The sequence below is a fragment of the Aphelocoma coerulescens genome, chromosome 1A (assembly GCF_041296385.1).
Source record: "Aphelocoma coerulescens isolate FSJ_1873_10779 chromosome 1A, UR_Acoe_1.0, whole genome shotgun sequence".
Lineage (NCBI taxonomy): Eukaryota > Metazoa > Chordata > Aves > Passeriformes > Corvidae > Aphelocoma > Aphelocoma coerulescens.
The window spans coordinates 43,923,104-43,940,437 of NC_091014.1; the positions used below are offsets into that span (position 1 = coordinate 43,923,104).

A 17,334-nucleotide genomic window follows, 5' to 3' on the forward strand; every position below is an offset into this window, starting at 1 on the left:
CTTTGTCCCTTCCCAGGTCCTGCCCTTGTTTCCACTGCCTGGGTGTTTGCTGCTTTCACTTTAGTTTGACCAGCAGTTCTCTACTCAGCAATGCCAACCTCTTGCTTTCCTTGCCCAATTTCTTGCTGCTGGGGATTGGTAACTCCTGGAATACTTCCTTAAAGATCTGCTAGCTTTGTATAACAATAAATATCTAGTATAAATAGCATACTTAGATTACTAATAATATCTCAACAAGTGCTATCTTAAAATGTCAAATAATAATAAATATTTTATAATAATTAAGGTTTTTTTTTTTCTTTTATTTTTCAGGTGACTGGAGTTGTGGGCAGAGCAGAGCTTTTATCATCTATTTTTTTCCTAGCTGCTTTTTTGTCATACACAAAGTCTAAGGGGCCAGATAATACCATAGGTAAATGATTGACAAATAGAGATATAATTAAATTCCTTTATCACTGATAAAAATGCTCTTAAAACCGTAATAGAGGTGTACTAGTTATTCAGCAAGTGTGTACCAAAACCCCTTCAGCCCCAAGATACCCATGTAATACTACAGTCCATTATATAAATTGCATTTTTTTTCCCCAAGACTTAAGCATTTCTTAATTAGCTTTATAACACCTACTGTGAGGGATTCCTGCACTGACTTTTATTATTGCAATTTAAGTAGAAGTGTGCTGAGGTGCCTCAGATGTTCAGTCACAAGTAAGCTGCAAAGTTTCAGTGAAGATGAAGGAGGCTTGCCTCTTTGCCAGATTGACATAGTGAAAAGTCATGACTCCCTGTAAAATATTCCATTTGAAAAAGTGCTTTGATGATTTAGGAAATATTGATTTATTCTGTTTTACTTACTATAAATTAGTCTTTTACCCTTCATTTAGTTCATTCAATTTAAGGGAGGCAGTTCTAACATTGATGCTTGTGTATTGTTTTCTGTAGAGGAAAACTGGTCATCTTTCATAAGAAATTACATACTAAACAAGTTTACAGAACGTAGCATATTCAAACATGAAGAGCCAAAGTCTTTACTTTTTAGGTTAATTTACTTCATTAAATGTTTGTGGTTTTTGTAAGATGGAACATTTTCAATAATGTCTTCTTTATTTGCAGTGTGGACTCCAATTGCAATGACTGTGTTTCTAGTAGCTGTTGCAACACTGTGTAAAGAACAAGGAATAACAGTGGTGGGGATATGCTGTGTGTATGAAGTATTTATTGCTCAAGGGGTAAGCTGTTGAAAAAGAAAGTGAATTTCTGTTATGAGACATTAAGTACTTTAAAGCATCGTATTTCAGCAGTGATCTTTCTCAGTTCAGGTTAACTCAATAGTTCTGTTAAATTTTTCAGATTTTTTTGAGTCAGTTCATGTTTGACATAAATGGTTCATGGTGAGGGAATCAAATGACTTCCAGGCTGTCCTTTACATGCCATACAGAGATGTTAGCAAATATACTCAGTAAGGACTTGACAGGTCTTAATGGAAGCCTACAGTTGTGGCTGACTGAGATTTGCAAATCCTAACATGTTAACAGTCTTGATTAAATTATGAGGTGTATAAAGGTGAGGGATTATTTGGTTTTAATCCCTGTAGTAAAAGTACAGAACATATCATATACAAATGCATTTCATCATTTTCTATTGAGTAACCAGACATTTTGGAGTAGTTCCATTTGAATAAGTAATATGCTTAAGAAATTTGTTGTTCTAAGAATACTGTTCTCTGATAGATTTCATTTTAAGCATTGATGAGCCTTTAAATTAATAGTGACTTTTCCTTAAAGAAACTAGATGTTCCTGCAATTAAATAATTCTTAGGTTTTTAATAATTAAAATAAATGCAATTAAAAATGTATCATTGCATATTTTAAGAAAATTTTCTAGTTATTATTCCTTAATTACTTGCAGGAATATTTTGCAAAAAATGCACCAATAAAAGCCAAAAGATTGTCTATCCTGGGGATACATAATCAAGGCCAAAATAACAAAATCACATAGATGTCTTTGTAACTATTGCCTTTGCAGGTCTAGTGAATAAACATGGAATTTTCAAGCTGCATTTTTAAGGAAATCACCAGTACGTGACTTGCTTTCAGCCCACTCTTCCTTTCTTTTAGTAACTTTTGATCTGATCTTCAATTTCACTAAAGTTTAACAAGATTGTATGAGTCAATTGAGTAGAAAAGATAAAATGCAAACTGAGGCTTCTTCTGAAAGCACAGGTGTCACATGAACTTAGAGTTTTACCAGTCCTCAAAAACCTTTCAGTTTCTGTAGTTTAGCTAACCAGTGTATGCGAACCAATATCCATCACCAGCAGAAGTGATGAAGACAAAGGGAAAGAGGTACAGAAAAGAAATTAGGTTATGTAATGGGAAACTGCAAGATCATGATGTTCATGAGGCAAGGAGTAATGACTTACTGCAGTAGAGGCATAAAATAGAAAGCCAGGGCTAATCAGGAAGCGAATAGTATTTCTATCATTCGTAAGGAATTTCGTTTATAGGGCAAGTTTCCAGAGGGGCTGATAATTCTGAAAATAGTGATTTTTCTTCTTGAAAGTTTATTTCACGGCTATGATTCATTCGTTCAAGTCTCTGAAGATGGTACAGTTTTTTGATCTGTCAGTGCAAAATAGACAGCTACAGGCATACAGGTTCAGCTGTGATAGTGTTAGCAAGAATACCTGAATAGTTTATTACGATGGAGACCTTATTTCGTGGACTTGTCATGAAAGCACTAAGAAGCTGAACTAAGTAACTGTTGGGAGCAGACGTTTAGAGAAAGCCAAGGAAAAAAGAACTAGGTAGCTATTTATCTAAGGGGAGTAATGAGTACTCTGATGATAAACAATTTTTTAATTTGCAGTACACCTTGCCAGCATTGTTGGACACAGCTGTACAGATTCTTCGAGGGAAGGGCAGTATTCCTTTCTCTATGCTCCAAACACTGTTGAAGCTCATAGTCCTAATGTTCAGTACGCTGCTGCTTGTAGTTGTCAGAGTCCAGATTATCCAGTCTCAGCTTCCAGTGTTTACAAGGTAATAGTAAAGCGTTTCTTACTTACAGTTGTTTATAAATAAGATGTGGCTTAATGAAGTCGAATGAAATGGCCAAAAATATATGGATTTAAGTGTTACTCACTTATTTTAATATCAGTATTCAGTGTCTGTACGATATTGCATTTTTTGTGAAATTGCTATATGATACTATTTCAGCAAGTGTTGACTAAAATCTCCAAAATACTGAGGTATCTGAGCAGACAGCCATTTAAGAAAAATTTGCAGTTGATACTTCATCTTAGTAATTCAGAAATTAAATGTCTTATTGCTTAAGTATTTTTTATTGTCTCTGTATTTGAACCTTAGCTGAACACTCCCAACCTCTTAAGTTTTTTCCTCTTCTACAAACAGAATATATTTTGTATTTTAGGTCTGTACTATGTGGAAAACATGGTTGTCTTCAGATAGACTACTTGAAGATAAGTGTATATGAATGACATCAGAACTGACAAACTAATTTATCTTAAGTTTGAGCAATGTAGAAATACGAGAATCTAAAATTGTCCCTGAAAAAAATGAGACAAACTATTGAAACTATTACAAACATGATCAAGGACCACTTTAGGTCCCAGCTTTAGGCGTAAATCATTCTGTTTCTTCAAACTTATGTTGATTATATCCCAAAACAGTTTCATAAACATGGAGGAGGCTCTGTGCCTCTCTGCAATGTATCATTGTGCATGGTTTCACACCTGACAAATGCAGGAAGATTGTCTATTTTACATGTCTGTAATTAGTAGTTCTAGCTATGACTCTAAAGTTTGCCACAAAGGGAATCGAGACCATATCTTTCTTCATTAAAAGCTCCTTTTTCTCCTTTCTTTTGCTTTAGGTTTGATAACCCAGCTGCTGTTAGTCCATCCCCAGCAAGACAGCTGACTTTCAACTACCTCCTTCCTGTAAATGCTTGGCTTCTTCTCAATCCCTCAGAATTATGCTGTGACTGGACAATGGGAACTATTCCTCTTGTGGAGTCTTTGTTGGATGTTAGAAATGTTGCCACCCTTACCTTCTTTTGCTTTCTGGGATCTTTGATGGTCTTCAGTCTCCGATACCCTGGGGATTCCTCCAAGACAGTATTGATGGTATGAATGATGCATTGTTTTTGTCCTTTTGTTAAGAATAAGTGGCTCAGGTTGGTCACATGTGTAATCTACTGTGACCTAGAGAGCATCTCTATGTGCATCTCCTTTTGGGCTAAAATGAACACATAAGGGGAAAATTGTCTAGCAACAAAACTGCTAAATTGCAAATCAGTATGTGATTCTGTCAGAGATGAGAATAAATATGCCCCTTGTTATGTATTTGCAAACTGTATTGCAGCCTTTCTCAGATATTTGGAGCTTAACTGGCAAATGGGGGCTTTCAGTAGAATTTAAATGTGTTTCAAGGACCAGAATGCATTTTCATCCTGCAAGCTGTCTACCTTATTTAAATGTCAGTAGTCATGATGTGTATTTAGCAAGAGACTTGATTTTCTTTCTCATAGGTATAAAAGAAAGGACATATTTTTTCATTTAGGAATAGGGTTTCCACTTTTTCTATTGTTTTGTTTTTCTTCTGTAAGTTGTTTTCATATTGTAATGAAAAACTAATTTTGTCAAACTGTAAGATCAGTTCCTGTCTGTCTATTCACTATTATATATTATCTCAAAACTGAGATGGATTAACAGGAAAGAATATTTTGGAAGAAATGGAAAGGATCAAAGGAGCTAGTATTTTTGAAAAATAAAAGTCATCAATTATTGATTCCATTGCAGATTTTTGCAAAGTTAATGGTAACCTGATACCATACTTTTTATTAGCTCAGTGGTGCAATTGTGTACAACAAACCTGCATGCATTTATCTTAGTCCGCTTCAGAAATAATGTGGTTTTTTTCGTATGTTAATCAGCCAACAAAAGTTTCAGATGGGTGGGAATATTTATGCATAACCTAAGGTGTAAGTAGTTCTTTGCTAAGCAGCTGACAAATTTTGATTCTCTTCTAAAAGACTTAGCATTATAGTTCTGACTCATATGGGTTTTCTTGTCTTGTCACTGGATCAAGGCAATATATTTCACTAGAAAATCAGTGAAAATGTTATCTAGTATTGCTGATGAAATCTCTTGTCCTGAGTTTGGAAACTGTGTATGAAGAGAAGAACTTTAGATAGCTTATTGCTATGATAAATATGCAAGGTGACATGCTTGGAAAATAAGTTTCACAGCACTTCAAATATGCAAAGGAGTAGTTTGATTTTCCTCCTTATATAAGCTGAGGCATAAGTTTTTCTCCAGTGCACTGTTAGCAGTAGAAATGTATGTGGGGAGTGGTTCACTTTTTTTATAGGTCAGCTCTTGAATTTTTTAAGGCTGTTTATTTCCCTGCCTTTATGTTTATTCCCTACCTGGTGAAGCTTACATAGGAAAGGGTTAGTAGGTTTGTCAGCATGCGTTGGTGTTAGTTAGTTTTTGTTTGAAGGTGGTATTTTTACATGTGTTTTTATAATTCCAAGTGCCTTTTATAGGAAGGATTTTCTGAGATCATTCACTCCAGCATACAAGCCTCAATGTCACCTGACAGTATAATCCTGGTTTAATGCAAGTTGTTTTCCTTCAATCTGTACCTATGTTGTATATGTAATTTTCAATATGATGCTGATTTTCTTCAGACTTAATATCGAAGTGCCTGGAAGCTAATTTCTTAGGAAATGGGAGTGCAATATTTAAATTAAATATTAATTGTTATGTACTACAAAATGAAACAATATGGTAGGCCAAAGCCTATTGCTTCATTCCAGTAAGCCATTAATATCCTCAAGTAATCAATGTATTCTGTATATTGTGAGGCTCAGTTGTGTTTTTGTCTTCGTAGAGCTAAATGAAGTGCTATGGATCAGCAGCTGAGCTGTGTTAATGATCCATGTGCATATTCTTGAAATATCCTTGAAATATGCAAGAAAATCTTAGTTGAAGTTTTAAATCAGTGTTGTATTTTTATGTGTGTAATCCTAGGTTGATTTTCAAACTGGATTATTTTACAGTTTTAGCATGGAAGAGACAGTTATGTCATGCTTAAATCTAGACAGCCAGTTGTACTGAAAGTTTCTAGAAAATTCCTCTTTCTTCAAAGAAGCATTCCATTTCTGTAGGTTTGCTTTTGTGGGCTTTTTTTTTTTTTTTGTAACTTGGAGGCCAGATATTTTGAAATAATTATTCATGTCTTTTCTGGAGCCAGAGATTGGAAAGCCACTATTTAACAATCACCCAGGACTTAAGGCAAATGGTCATGTCCACTTTCTTTGCAGCAGATGGATTTCTTTGCCTTTTAATAAACACAGTTTTTGATAAGAAGTCTGTCCCTGATCTAAGAACTGCAATTGTGTGGTTCTTAAGTTCATTGTGATTTCAGATACTTTAGGGTACTCTTAGCGCTCTGTCCAAACACTGATGTTTATTCAGTGACCAATTCTGATTTTTGTTATTCACATTTTTTACAGAAACTCAAAACAGATTCTATTGTACTGTAAAAATAGCTGCTTTATGCCTCAAATAAGCTGATACAAATTTTTAATTGTTAGATAATGTCCAAGGTTCTTACACTGTCTTGTTTTTTTATCTAGACCTCTTACTAAAACATTGTTTTGAATTTAATTAATCCTTTGATCCTATTGATTTGTCCTCTTTCTGTAGTACAGAAATGCAAACAGACTTGCAAGCCCTTAAGTAAGGAATAGAGTCATTTGCAGGTTACTACTTGCCATATTCAGAGCGGTCTCAATGTAAAACAGATCTGAGTATTTTAAAAAAAAAAAAAAAAGGCAAGACCAAATATCTGCTATGTATGTCTGGTTTTATGGGATTATTTTTGTAATTTGTAAATTGTTTCTTGGATACAATTAGTCACTGCCTAATCTTGATTACTAATGTTACTTGTATTTCTTTTCTAGGCACTCTGCTTAATAGTGTTACCATTCATTCCTGCGTCAAACCTGTTTTTTCCTGTTGGATTCGTAGTAGCAGAACGAGTGTTGTATGTTCCTAGCATGGGATTCTGCATTTTAGTAGCACATGGATGGAAGAAATTATCAACTAAAAGGTAAATAAATTCATACTGATAAAAACCCCTAACAGGAAAGCTTGCATAACCATAAATATGGTTATCTTCTATGAAAATAAGAGATGAGTTTAAGTCAGACTGGTTTAACTTTATTCAAAGTTGATTACTGACTGAAATTTATACAATGGATGTGTGTCAGCAAATTAAAGTTTCTGAAAATTTAATCAGTAACAGATTAAATTTTCAGAAATGCCATACTACAAATGGGTATCAGAGCCATTCAGTATTTGTTAAACTAAAAAATTCTTTGGTTAACAATTTCACCTTAAAAACTGTGCTCTAAAAGCATGTTTTGAACACACTTTGTTTCGTGATATCTTCTGCATTGATCTGGACATACCTCCCACTGATGTGGATGCTTTACCCTTCTTAGCCCAGTGGCATCCTGATGTAGTTCAGACAAATGGGAAGGCAGCAATTTGCAGTCTATGTTGTCTGCTATTGTTAGAGATGAGGCCCTGCAGTAAAATTTACGCTAACTGGTGCTGCTGAAGCTGACAGCACCTGGATAATGAGAAATTAGTGATGCCTTGTGAGAGTATGGAGAAAATACTCTCACAAATCCCACTATGAGGCAGTAAAAATAGAAGAGATGTGGAATAAAGCAAGGAACCAGGAGAGGATGGCTGGGGAGAAAAATTAGGCACGTAGTGTCATTTACTACAAAAATATTGGAAAAATGAGAAAGAGAAGGCTCCTTGCTTTAGAAATATGTGGAAAGAAAAAACTTTCATATAAGCCTGATGGGCATAAAGATTACTGTATATGCCAGTTCTCATTGATTACTTTGATAGTGTTTTAGAATTACTCTCTTAATTTTACAGTTCCACTTCTTTAGTATTTTAAAATCCAAGAATAGTAGTCAAAAGATGCATTTTTTATCTTAGAAGTGGAGGGGGGGAAAACCTTTCAGTTTTTAGTAAACCCCTGTGAAGTAGGTAGCAGAGTGAACAACTGTTCCACAAGTCAAGTGTAAGAAATAGCTGTTAATGGTGAACACCTGTATGTCCACTCAAGAATGAGATTTTTTTAGAAACAAAATTACATTCATAATTGTAGGAAAGCTATAGAATGTTTGACATCTTTTTATAATTGAATTAGAATTCAGAAACCAAATGATCAGCATTTTAAAGTGTATGTTTTATATCTGTCCTGTTTAAACTCCAGAAAAATAAACTGCACAAAATGAAGATTATTCCTGACAAGCTTGTCACAGAGTGTGACATTTGCCACAGTTTGCTGCTTTAAAAACAAAATTGCTGGAAAGACATTAAACCTTTCTCCTATTTAGATATTACAGTAGCACTAGGATTACATCTGCTTGTGGAAGATAGGGTAGTCTGCACAGACCTCTCCATTTGGGTGTGTTCTACAGTGTGGGAAAGATTAATGATGTGTGCAGTAAAGAATATGTGTGGAATTTTCTGGTATGAAACAAAAGTATGAGGTGATATTTAAGTTGCCTTTTGCATTTTGTAACATTTTGTATAGTGTTTTGGAGAACCTTACTTTTGGCATCATATATTGTCTTAAATTACAGATAAGTCTTAAGAGAAGTATAATTTTTGTATACATTGTATACAAATTCTATTATGTGAATGGGCTTGTTCTTAGTGAGGGAGTTGCATAGTCATAACAAAATCAGATAAAAAACAAAATTAGTTTGAACATTATTTCCTTTCAAGCTCTGGAGTGTGCTAGTCACAAATGTGGTCCTTTGTTTGCCTTTTAGCATATGAGATACTTATTCTAATAAAAATTAGAATTATTGGTGTGCTTACAACAAGTCTTTGTTTGTTTTATTTAATAGCGTGCTAAGAAAAATTTCTTGGGTTTGTTTGGCTGCGGTGCTATTCACTCATGCCTTAAAAACACTGCACAGAAACTGGGATTGGGAGTCGGAGTACACTTTGTTTATGTCCGCTTTAAAGGTACTGTATTCTGTTTGGAAAGGATAATGGGAAGTTCCTGTTGCTGTTCTTAAAAAGCTGCAGTGGAACATGATAAAAATGGACAAAAATTATGGTCATTTTGGCACATTAATTTCTATACTGACAGTATTGGCATCTAATTAGTTACTTCTGGGAATGCTTTAAAAGCAGTGTGATGCACACATAGAAATTCATGTGCACAAAATAGATGATAATTCTTCTTGTGTCAAAGCAGTTGAATTTATTCTCTTGTCTGGATGAAAGCAGGATATGTTTCAGTACAAAAATCTACAAAAAGTTTGATGCATAGGATAATTTCTTCTAAGTTCATATGGCATGATAAGACAGTTTGCAAAATATCCCATAACAGTTACATTGAATTTTAAGATGTTTGTTATTTCTATGGGTAAATAACTGAAACAGATTGATGTCGCACAACAAGGTCAGTGTAATCATTCTGTATGTAGTGATTTTTTATTCTTTATGTATAGAAGCTTGATGAAATCTGTCATTTGCTGTACATTTTTATGTCTTAAGATATTGTTTAGAGAAAGTCAATTGTTAAGTAATTTCAGCTTAATACCCTATGCTTTGGTATCTTTTTCTGGTTTTAGGTAAATAAGAACAATGCAAAACTATGGAACAATGTGGGGCATGCATTAGAAAATGAAAAAAATTTTGAAAGAGCCCTGCAGTTTTTCATACAGGCCACACAAGTGCAACCAGGTAAAGCTTTGACTAGTTGCCATCTCTGCACTCCTGGTAGTTCAGTATACTTAGCTTACTTAACAGTTTCTCAATGGACTGTTTTGCTTCAACTGAACATCAGTGTCATACAGTAAGTTAATTGATCCAGGGTTTTTGGAAATAAACTAAAAAAGTCCTCCAGAAAAGGCTTCTATCTATAAAAACCTGCAAATACTTTTAAAACTATTCCTTGTATGACATTCTTTATGAATTAACTTAAACTGTGATTTCTTACAGAGTATAAATATTACTTCATTTTTTTATTTAAAACTAAGGAACTGTGTAAGAAAATAAAAAAATCTAGATAATATCAAAATGCACATTTAATCCGTTTTACATATTGCTGCAAAAGAAGTTCTAGGTAGTACTGGACAGCCTTTCCTTTTAGAAGATTAATAAATAACCTTCAATTTATGTGCTTCTATTATAGTAAGAAATTAAAGATAGATACATGGAGGTATGATAGGACCTCAAACTTCTTACAGTTTCCCACGTAATTTTATAGTCTCTCTTTAGTTCATGGTTAAATTATTAGCTTCATAATTAAGATGAAAAATGATAGAATTACTTTGTTCTTTTGGTGATGAGGATGTTCTATCAGAGTACCTGTACTTCATGCTACTCTGAATGCAGAGGTGTTTAATTTCATGATACTCAGTGCATGGAAATAATTTAAATTTCATTCTTTTCTTCATTAAGATGATATTGGTGCCCACATGAATGTAGGAAGAACTTACAAGAACCTAAACAAAACTAAAGAAGCTGAAGAATCATATATGATTGCTAAATCATTGATGCCACAGGTAATTAGTAACTTTATTTTACCTACCACCGCAGGACAGAACCTATATTCATGATACATTTTTTGTATTTTTCCTGTAGCTCTGTGTGGCTGTATAATTTAAAGTTTGTCAGTGTTCTTTTAAAACCTGTCTATGAACAAAATAGGCTATATACAATAATGGCTGTTAAAAAAATGCTGACTTAGAACTCTGCTACAATTGTTTTAATTTACTTTTTATACTGCTGTGTTGTGTTTTGGGTTTTTTTTATGGAATTGAGGGTATAAAAGAAAGCAGCAGCCAAAACCTACAGTTTCTAGTCACAGTTGGTTTATTTTCACTTACAGCTAATACATTGATGGTGTCTGAGTTTCTGAGCCCTTCAGAGAAGGCTTAAATACAACACTGGAGGTTGGAGAAGATAGCCACAGCAGCTACAAAAAAATCCTTGCCTGAACATGCTTTTAACATGTGCTTTGTTACCTTTCCCATTCATTAAGTTATATTTATACCTAGGAAATTTTACTTGTTCAAGCTCTTTAGAGAAAAAGAGAGTAGTACTTCGGAGAATGTATGAAGGTAATAAAAGCTGTGGGCAGCAAAAATAAATGAGCAGCCCTTTGAGTAGAAGCATGGCTTCAAAAGTTTGTATTGTGAAACAGTATGAAGATTCTAAATGGATAAAGTATAAACATTACAGCAGTTGCAATGTCATAGCATTTTCATCTTTCCTGACTACTTTTCATTTGCTATATCAGTTGGCAAATCATTGGCTTACCTTAGGGTGAAGGGTAATAAAAAAGGAATGAAAATGTATGACAGAATGTCAGTTTAGGCTTTAGGAAATACTTTTGTCTGAATGGAGAAAGTTTTTCAAGGTCTGGTTGGTTTCCAGTAGCTATCTAGATAAGGCCAATTAAGTAGTAGCAGAGCTTAATTAAGTAGTATCGTAAATATTGTACAAGTTACCTATGTTTTCATAGAAATAAAGAATAAAAAATATCCTGTTTATTTTTGGATATGGTTTTTCTGGAAAAGAATTACTGTTCTTTGTCATTATCAAGAGCCTGCACACTAATGTCCAGTAGTACCTTAAACAAATGGGGCCAGAGTGAAAAGGAGTTCTGTACTGGTCATCTCTCATATTTTTGCTCATCTGTGTTTGGTACATGTATTCTCTTTGACAGATTATTCCAGGGAAAAAATATGCAGCAAGAGTTGCTCCTAACCATCTAAATGTTTATATCAATCTCGCAAACTTAATTCGAGCAAACGAATCTCGCCTTGAAGAAGCGGATCAGTTATATCGACAAGCAATTAGTATGAGGCCAGATTTCAAGCAGGCTTACATCAGCAGGTATGTTTTCTAATTTTAGAGATACATATTCTTGAATAAACATTTTTGGGCTTGCAGTACTCTGAAGAGTATTTAGTTCGTACAGTTCAATTAGCTGCTGAAATGGTTTCATTTCCAAGTGAGAAGATGAAGATTTGGAACAATAATCAATTATTCATTACAAGTCCTGTTCTTCTAAATTCCTGCTTCAAATGGCATATCTCCATGTAGGTTCTGTATTCAAACATTGTATAGAAAGACACTTCCATTAGATTTCTTTGTGAATCTCTAACTCAAATTTCTAATCTCTTAGTTTAGTTTTGAACTGAAAAGCTTTTGGTTAGTGTGAGTCATGGAGCTTTTTTTAAACTTTTTTGTTAAAGATGGTTCAGAAAATGCAAGTCTTAACAATTTAAGTTGACATTAACTGCATTTTAGTTGAGCAATGTAGATGTGGGTATTGAGGCGTCTGTCCAGTGTTTTGTTTGTTGTAATTCCCACTGGGACTTACGGAGGTTCAAAGATGCCTGAGCTATAGCTGTTGCAGTGTAATTACAGAGCCAAGTCAGGAACCCTTGATAACTTCTTTTTTTGTTCTTGTCCTACTTATGCATTTGTTGTATACAGATTTTTGAGAGCTGAAAGCTTTATGTAAAAGAGGGTCTTGTATTGTTTTGTGCTTAAAACTAACAAAATTTAAAAAAACACTGTTAGATGACATCTACTGTCTGTAGGAAGACAAACTTTCAAGAAGCCTGTCAATTATTTTCATATGGGTAACAATAAAAGTTGAAGGTTAAATCTGGTTCTTCAACAGGGGAGAATTACTTCTAAAAATGAACAAACCTCTGAAAGCTAAGGAAGCTTACCTTAGAGCTCTAGAACTAGACAGAACCAATGCAGACCTGTGGTACAACTTGGCAATTGTTTACATTGAACTGAAAGATCCAACAGAAGCCCTGAAAAATTTCAACCGAGCACTAGAACTCAACCCAACACATAAACTGGCGTTATTCAACTCAGCACTGCTAATGCAGGAATCTGGTATGTTAATTGTCCCTTTTATACATATTGCATATTTGCATTTATAGGATCCATACTATTTAATTATTTTTTTATTAACTGTTTTGTTTTTGGAAAGGACATAGCATCATCAAAAATAAACTGTTTATTTATTATAGCTTTGTAATTTGTAGTGTATGGAATTTGTGCAGAGTGTATGTACAACCTTAGCTGATCAGCATCTTTAATGCAAGTGCTATTTTACACTATAGTATCTTACACATATAAAGAATAGTGTTACACAAACATCTTCAAAACTATGCCTATATGATCTTTAAAGATAATATTTAGTAAAAGATGTGTAATACCTGATTTACATTTATAGTGATTGATTTAATTTTTGACTCAAAAATCCAGCTTAAGTCTCTGGTCTTAAATCAAGCTCTAGAAATATGAATGTTTTCATAGGATCCTCTGTCATGCTGCTAATTAGGATGAATTCAGTTGGATTTTCATGAGGTTTTTTTTTCATACGTATGGGTACCCTTTCTGTGGGTAAGGGTGAGCCCTTAGTGAATTAAGGCTGTTGGAAAGAGTATTTGGCAAGTGAACTGCTAAGATTTGTTTCTCTTTTGTTGAGATGGTAAACTGCCCCTAAGAAAGGTAAAACAGTTGATTGAAGCTGAAGACACTTGATAATTTTCCATCTCTTCTCACATTGTAAGTTAGTAGTTCAAGACATGCTCTGTTCCTTATCTGTAGAAGTACAAGCAGCTTCAAACAAGCAGAAACATTAACTATTTAGTATTCAGTTCTTCATGCTGGACAGTGCAACACTGTTTCAGGGGGTGAAAGAAGGCAGATGAAAGCAGCTCCCCTATCCTTCAGTAAGTCTATATCCGGAATTTGTTACTAAAATATGTTCACTGTATTATTCAGTAAAATTGCACAGATCACAAGCTCATCTAGATAATCCTGGTATTGACAGATAAAATTGTTTTGCTAAATCTTTTTTAAACTTTGATGCAAATTAAAATGTAGAGATTACAGCTTTTATTGTTTTGGTGTTCGACGATATCTTAGTCTGGCTACAGTAGAAGTTACCCTATGTTATCTCTGTTGAAACTTTTTCCATTTATCTAAATGATATCTAAAATGAGATCTTCCACTCAAAGTTTGCCTCTGTAAGAGCTGGTTTGTCAGAACTGACGTCTTCTCTGGATTCCATTTGCTCAACTGTGCATGAAAATAACTACTTTTAAGCTTGTAGAGACATCTTTTGTATCTGTTATACAAAACCTAAATATCATTCAGCAGCTAATAGAGTAATGATGCTGACTCTGGCAACAAGTCAACTGTATGTAGTTTCATTCTATAAAGAAAATAAATATCATTGACTTTTGCTGTTACACAGCTATGATAAAAAGTAGCATTTTAAACCCTTTCCCTTTTACAGTTGCATTTTAATTTGTATAAAGGTTAGCATTTTAAAAATCCTTCAGAATAAATGCTTCAGGAAATACCTTGAGAATTAAATGCATTTTCTGTCATTTAGGTGATGCTCGACTTAGACCTGAAGCTAAACAAAGACTACTACATTATGTGAAAGAAGAACCACAGGATTCAAATGGGTACTTCAATTTGGGTATGCTAGCAATGGATGACAAAAAAGACATGGAAGCAGAGGCATGGATGAAGAAGGCCATAAGGTTACAGCCAAACTTCCGAAGTGCTTTGTTCAATTTGGCCCTGCTTTATTCTCAGACAGGAAAAGAACTGATGGCTTTGCCCGTCTTGGAAGACCTACTGAGATACTACCCTGATCATACCAAAGGTCTGATTTTGAAAGGAGATATCCTTATGAACCAAAAGAAGGATATTGTTGGAGCAAAAATGTGTTTTGAAAAAATTTTGGAACTGGATCCCAAAAATGTACAAGGAAAACATAATCTTTGTGTGGTTTATTTTGAAGAAAGAGATTTAATAAAGGCAGAAAAATGTCTGGTTGAAACACTAGCACTGGCACCTCATGAAGAGTATATTCAGCGTCATCTAAACATAGTTAGAAGTAAAATTGCATCACTCAGTGCTATGGAACAGTCATCACTTCCATCAGATGGGAATGCAGCTACAGAAGCAAAAAAAAGTTCATTTCAGAATTTGAAAGAAGCAAAAAGTGAGAAGACAACCACCCAATCAACAGCTGATAACAAGAAAGAGCACTCAAAAAATAAGAAACCAACAGAGAAAAGCAGTGTGGACAAAGAGACTCCCAAAAAATCTACAAAAGAAATCAAAGACATTGAGAAAAAAAGAGTTGCTGCATTGAAAAGACTAGAAGAAATTGAACGTATATTAAATGGTGAATAGTCTTTACCATGTCACAAAAGAATAAGGGGAGAATACTATTTTTAATTATTGTTTAATTTGTGAGCCAACTGGAAAGTGTTCTCAGTGCTTTGAAAATAGAAATAATGTTGACTGCATATCACTTATCAAGCAGCAAAAGGCATTACAATGCTGTATGTGAGAAAACCACAACTTTTAAATATGATGGAGGGATGGGTGGGAACTGAAGGATAAAAGGTTGAGAAAAATCTTCCATGCAGAATCCTAAATAGTGAGAAAGTAGCACTCATAAAAATCGTTGGTAGTCAGGGATATTAATGCTACTTTCAAAGACTCAGTGGAAAAACTGAATGGTGAATTACTGGGATAAGACAGACACTGTTTCTTTCCCCCAGCAAATCTGTTTGTATTGTCATTATCTACATTTCAGTTTACACATCAGCTGAAATTTTTCTAGACCTCTGCTATACAAGAAAAACAGTTTATATTTGCGTTATTTGTTTCTAGAACTTAACAAAGTCATCAAAATGCCACTGGATGTAGTATAGGGGGATGCAACAACACGCTAAAATTTTCAGTTGCGTTCTAAATATGGAATGATACTAACTTTTAGATGTTCTTTACTTACAATGCTAATGGTTTGTACTCTTTTACCTGGTAAGAAATCTTACGGTGCTCTTAAGATCTTTAGACTCTGCTTTTTATTTTTAAGGAAATGTGTGGGGTTTCTTCAACTGTCAATCATCTGATTGTTCTTAAAAATTGTATTAAAAAGGGTGGTTTTGTCACTTCTTCCCCAGTTCATTGAATGCTGAGAAATGCACTTTGGTACAGTAACCAGTATGCTATGCAGTAGTCCTTGTTGACTTTATGTCAACGCCTGTGGATTGACTCCTTGGTGTAGTGAATTCTTCCTTGTTTATAGCAATCTGGTTTTACTATTTCTGTCATTGAAACAGTATTTCTATTCTCATTACTTTTTACAACACTAATATAAGCAATGTTTGCTCAAGGCAATGCGATAATAATTAAGCCACTGAATTTAGTCGTGTTTAACACAAGGCAATGCAGGTAGTATCCTTTCAAATACTAAGTTCTGTTGTTTTGATACTTTGTCTTGGGTGTGTGGTTTTTATTAAATATTTATTTTGACTACTAAAATATTCCCATTTACACTTTTTCACTAATGCATCATTTTAATTTCTTACAGGAAATGAAAATCTTTGCAATTTCAGTATTGCTTTTATCCTTGTGCAATGCATATATTTTTGTTTAAATATGCTACAAATTACCTAAACCTGATGTTTTCCTTAATTCTGAGAAAGAAAAGAAGTGTAAGAGCTGGGTTCAGTCATAATTTTCACTGATCATTAAATCTCTTACTCTTCATGTTTTGTCTTATTTCATTATGTGGAAGTATTCCTTAACAGCTCTGCCATTCAAACTTAGTTCTTTCCGTACCTGCTCAACTTACTGTCTCAGGCAGTAATCCAGCTGTAAGGTGTAATAATTATCTCTGTGGGAGAGATCTTAAATGGGTAATGGGCTTCCTTGCACAGACCTTTTCTTGATTATGTTTCATTCTTAATGTTAGCACAACAATTGCTTACATGGTAATAACTTGGTGGGGGGGAAGTGTGTTTTAGAAAGCATGATTTACAAGCAGCTGACAGAACAAGTATGTGGTGTGCAGCTATTCTTCATAGAAAAAATATTTAAGTGCTACTTGCAGAGAAGTGCTCACAGGAATCTGTTGACCACACCTTGAAAATCACTTGCCTGTCAATAACTCAGATACTTGTACCTAAAATAGCTGGTATGTTGTCTTTTATAAAAACTTTACTTGCATATTAAGTCTTCCTTCAAACCTTTGCTTTACAGAAGGATTAACCATTGTTCTGGGCAAGATGAAAGAACATTCATTTGAAAGTGGCAGGAACTAAGTAGTATGAAAAGGTACTTTCTGATAGAGAAGGTCAGGATTCTCCTCTCTTCTATATGAAGAGCTCTTTAATTGCCATTGCCAC

General features: G+C 34.2%; 1 protein-coding gene across 2 annotated transcripts in view; it reads left to right on the top strand.

Moving 5' to 3' along the window:
* The window catches only part of TMTC3 (transmembrane O-mannosyltransferase targeting cadherins 3), a 31,991-nt gene extending 15,523 nt beyond the window's left edge, over window positions 1-16,468 (top strand). For both annotated transcript variants that reach the window (XM_068999927.1, XM_068999931.1), the window contains exons 5-15: window positions 313-412; window positions 1,111-1,226; window positions 2,866-3,038; window positions 3,892-4,144; window positions 6,991-7,139; window positions 8,971-9,091; window positions 9,706-9,817; window positions 10,538-10,641; window positions 11,808-11,977; window positions 12,774-13,000; window positions 14,514-16,468. In XM_068999927.1, the coding sequence (XP_068856028.1) occupies window positions 313-412; window positions 1,111-1,226; window positions 2,866-3,038; window positions 3,892-4,144; window positions 6,991-7,139; window positions 8,971-9,091; window positions 9,706-9,817; window positions 10,538-10,641; window positions 11,808-11,977; window positions 12,774-13,000; window positions 14,514-15,328 (2,340 nt within the window). In that variant the 3' untranslated portion in view covers window positions 15,329-16,468. The remainder of the gene's footprint in view (window positions 1-312; window positions 413-1,110; window positions 1,227-2,865; window positions 3,039-3,891; window positions 4,145-6,990; window positions 7,140-8,970; window positions 9,092-9,705; window positions 9,818-10,537; window positions 10,642-11,807; window positions 11,978-12,773; window positions 13,001-14,513) is intronic.
* Window positions 16,469-17,334: the final 866 nt, after the last annotated feature.